Source organism: Oreochromis niloticus, linkage group LG23 (assembly GCF_001858045.2).
Source record: "Oreochromis niloticus isolate F11D_XX linkage group LG23, O_niloticus_UMD_NMBU, whole genome shotgun sequence".
Classification (NCBI taxonomy): Eukaryota; Metazoa; Chordata; class Actinopteri; order Cichliformes; family Cichlidae; genus Oreochromis; species Oreochromis niloticus.
Window position 1 is genome coordinate 18,318,761 of NC_031986.2, and position 3,632 is coordinate 18,322,392.

The following is a 3,632-nucleotide window of genomic DNA, read 5'->3' on the forward strand; positions in this document are numbered from 1 at the left end:
AGGTTTTCCAGGTAAAGTGGTTAAATATTGTTTTTTTCCACCCACTTATTATTTTTCCTCAGACTACTTATGATGAAAATCCAGATAAAAAGCCCATTGAAGTTATTTATAGAAGAAACAATGGTGAACATCTTCTGGATTCCGCTTCTAAATTTTGATAGGTGACCATTTTTACTCCTTTTAAATGGTTTCAAATGGAATAGCTTTGAGATTTGGACTGCTAGCTGAGTGTGGATACCTCTTGTATCAAAATATGAGATTAAGTGGTGGAAGCTAGAGCTTCCTTTGAAGGGTGTACGGGCTCTCCCTTTAAGAAAGAGTGAGAAGCTTGGTCATTCAGGATGGATGGATGGAAGTGCAACCCAGCAACTTCCGTGATCTCAACAATGCCAACAATGCTAGGGGACATTTCACATCAATCAATTAGCCATTTTCTCCTCTGAACAATAATCCTTTCATGCTGCTGCATTTCAAAAACATTTCTGAAGTTCTGTCATGCAAGTGTAGAAAGATAATACTACTTTCCCCATTTAGTATCTCCATCGTTGGGGTGGGGTTTCAGTGTCTGCAACAAAAGCAAAGGCATAACTTTTACTTCATTAATGACCCCAAGACTTTTTCTCCTGCAGCGGAAATCAGATAAGGCTCCATCATTTAATAAATGGATTAGGAAAATGCTTTCTATGCTGCAGTTAGAAAAACTGACACCAACCTGTCTGACTTTAAAAGAATATGTTAAAAACCTGACGTGATCATAATATAACCTATGGTTTTCTCAGTTTTTAAGAATTGTTTCATACATGTGCATTATGTTTTTTAATATGCATCTTGCTGTACACTACTGTGCAAAAGTCTTGAACCACCGCCTTTATATTTTGCTTTCAAAGAGCTAGACTATCTTTAAATTTTTTAAAGTGCTTTTGAGCAATAGTTCTCCAGGCTTCCTGAAGATCTTTCAAAGTTTTCTTTGGACATTGGCTGCTTTTTCCCTCACTTTCAGTCTAGCCATAATCTGATCCAGTTTCTTTGGTTGAATCTATGAAAAATGTCAATGATAACACAGTTTAACATACATAAAATAGTATTTTTTGCACCAACAAGGTGATTCTCAAAAAGCTATTGGCAGAAAACGTATTATAACTTGTATTATTATAGCATGGTGTACAGTGTTCATCTACATCTAGCAGATGAACAGTATCTGAAAGTCATGTCCTTAAGAAATATTCAATTCAATTCAATTCAATTTTATTTATATAGCGCCAAATCACAACAAAAGTCGCCTCAAGGCGCTTTATATTGTACAGTAGATAGCACAATAATAAATACAGAGAAAAACCCAACAATCATATGACCCCCTATGAGCAAGCACTTTGGCGACAGTGGGAAGGAAAAACTCCCTTTTAACAGGAAGAAACCTCCGGCAGAACCAGGCTCAGGGAGGGGCGGCCATCTGCTGCGACCGGTTGGGGTGAAAGAAGGAAAACAGGATAAAGACATGCTGTGGAAGAGAGACAGAGATTAATAACAGATATGATTCGATGCAGAGAGGTCTATTAGCACATAGTGAGTGAGAAAGGTGACTGGAAGGGAAAAACTCAATGCATCATGGGAATCCCCGGCAGCCTACGTCTATTGCAGCATAACTAAGGGAGGATTCAGGGTCACCTGGTCCAGCCCTAACTATATGCTTTAGCAAAAAGGAAAGTTTTAAGCCTAATCTTGAAAGTAGAGATAGTGTCTGTCTCCCGAATCCAAACTGGAAGCTGGTTCCACAGAAGAGGGGCCTGAAAACTGAAGGCTCTGCCTCCCATTCTACTTTTAAATACTCTAGGAACAACAAGTAGGCCTGCAGAGCGAGAGCGAAGTGCTCTAATAGGGTGATATGGTACTACAAGGTCATTAAGATAAGATGGGGCCTGATTATTTAAGACCTTGTATGTGAGGAGCAGGATTTTGAATTCAATTCTGGATTTAACAGGAAGCCAATGAAGGGAAGCCAAAACAGGAGAAATATGCTCTCTCTTTCTAGTCCCTGTCAGTACTCTTGCTGCAGCATTTTGGATCAGCTGAAGGCTTTTCAGCGAGTTTTTAGGACATCCTGATAATAAAGAATTACAGTAGTCCAGCCTGGAAGTAATAAATGCATGAACTAGTTTTTCAGCATCACTCTGAGACAGGATATTTCTAACTTTAGAGATGTTGCACAAATGGAAGAAAGCAGTCTCACATATTTGTTTAATATGTGCGTTGAAGGACATGTCCTGGTCAAAAATGACTCCAAGGTTCCTCACAGTGTTACTGGAGGCCAAGGTAATGCCATCCAGAGTAAGAATCTGCTTAGATACCATATTTCTAAGATTTTCAGGGCCGAGTACAATAACCTCAGTTTTATCTGAATTAAGAAGCAGAAAGTTAGCGGCCATCCAGGTCTTTATGTCTTTAAGACATTCCTGCAGTTTAACTAATTGGTGTGTGTTACCTGGCTTCATGGATAGATAGAGCTGCGTGTCATCTGCATAGCAGTGAAAATTTATGCTATGTCTTCTAATGATGTTGCCTAGGGGAAGCATGTATAATGTAAATAGAATTGGTCCTAGCACTGAACCCTGTGGAACACCATAATTGACCTTAGTGTGTGAAGAGGACTCTTCATTTACATGTACAAATTGGAGTCTATTAGATAGATATGATACAAACCACTGCAGCGCAGTACCTGTAATACCTACAGCATGTTCTAATCGCTCTAATAGGATATTATGGTCAACAGTATCGAATGCAGCACTGAGGTCTAGCAGGACAAGCACAGAGATGAGTCCACTGTCAGAGGCCATAAGAAGATCATTTGTAACCTTCACTAAAGCTGTTTCTGTGCTGTGCTGAGCTCTGAAACCTGACTGAAACGCTTCAAATAAGCCATTCCTCTGCAGATGATCAGTTAGCTGTTTGACAACTACTCTTTCAAGGATTTTTGATATGAAAGGAAGGTTGGAGATTGGCCTATAATTAGCTAAGACAGCTGGGTCTAGAGATGGCTTTTTAAGTAAAGGTTTAACTACAGCCACCTTGAAGGCCTGTGGTACATAGCCGATTATTAGAGATAGGTTGATCATATTTAAGATCGAAGAATTAATTAATGGCAGGACTTCTTTGAGCAGTTTTGTAGGAATGGGGTCTAAAAGACACGTTGAAGTTAACTCAGAAAGATCAATTGGAGAAAAAGAGTCTAACTTAACATTGATGGTACTAAAAGTAGCTGTAGATAATATTACATCTGTGGGATGATTATTGGTAATTTTTTCTCTGATGATAAAAATTTTATTTGTGAAGAAGTTCATGAAGTCATTACTAGTTAACGTTAAAGGGATTGTTGGCTCAGTAGAGCTCTGACTTTTTGTCAGCCTGGCTACAGTGCTGAAGAGAAACCTGGGGTTGTTCTTATTTTCTTCAATCAGTGACGAATAGTAAGATGTTCTGGCTTTGCGGAGGGCTTTCTTATAAAGCAGCAAACTATTTCTCCAGGCTAAATGATGATCCTCTAAATTTGTGACACGCCATTTCCTCTCCAGCTTACGGGTTATCTGCTTTAGGCTACGTGTTTGAGAATTATACCACGGAGTCAGGGACTTCGGATT

The 3,632-nt window shown here is 39.1% G+C and overlaps 1 protein-coding gene across 1 annotated transcript; it reads right to left on the minus strand.

Annotated features, from left to right (window-relative positions):
* Positions 1-1,676: 1,676 nt before the first annotated feature.
* LOC112843956 (uncharacterized) lies at positions 1,677-2,573 on the minus strand (the record flags this gene model as incomplete). The annotated part of the gene is made up of 1 exon (XM_025903443.1): positions 1,677-2,573. A coding segment is annotated over one exon (897 nt), but the record flags the coding sequence as incomplete, so codon positions are not given.
* Positions 2,574-3,632: the final 1,059 nt, after the last annotated feature.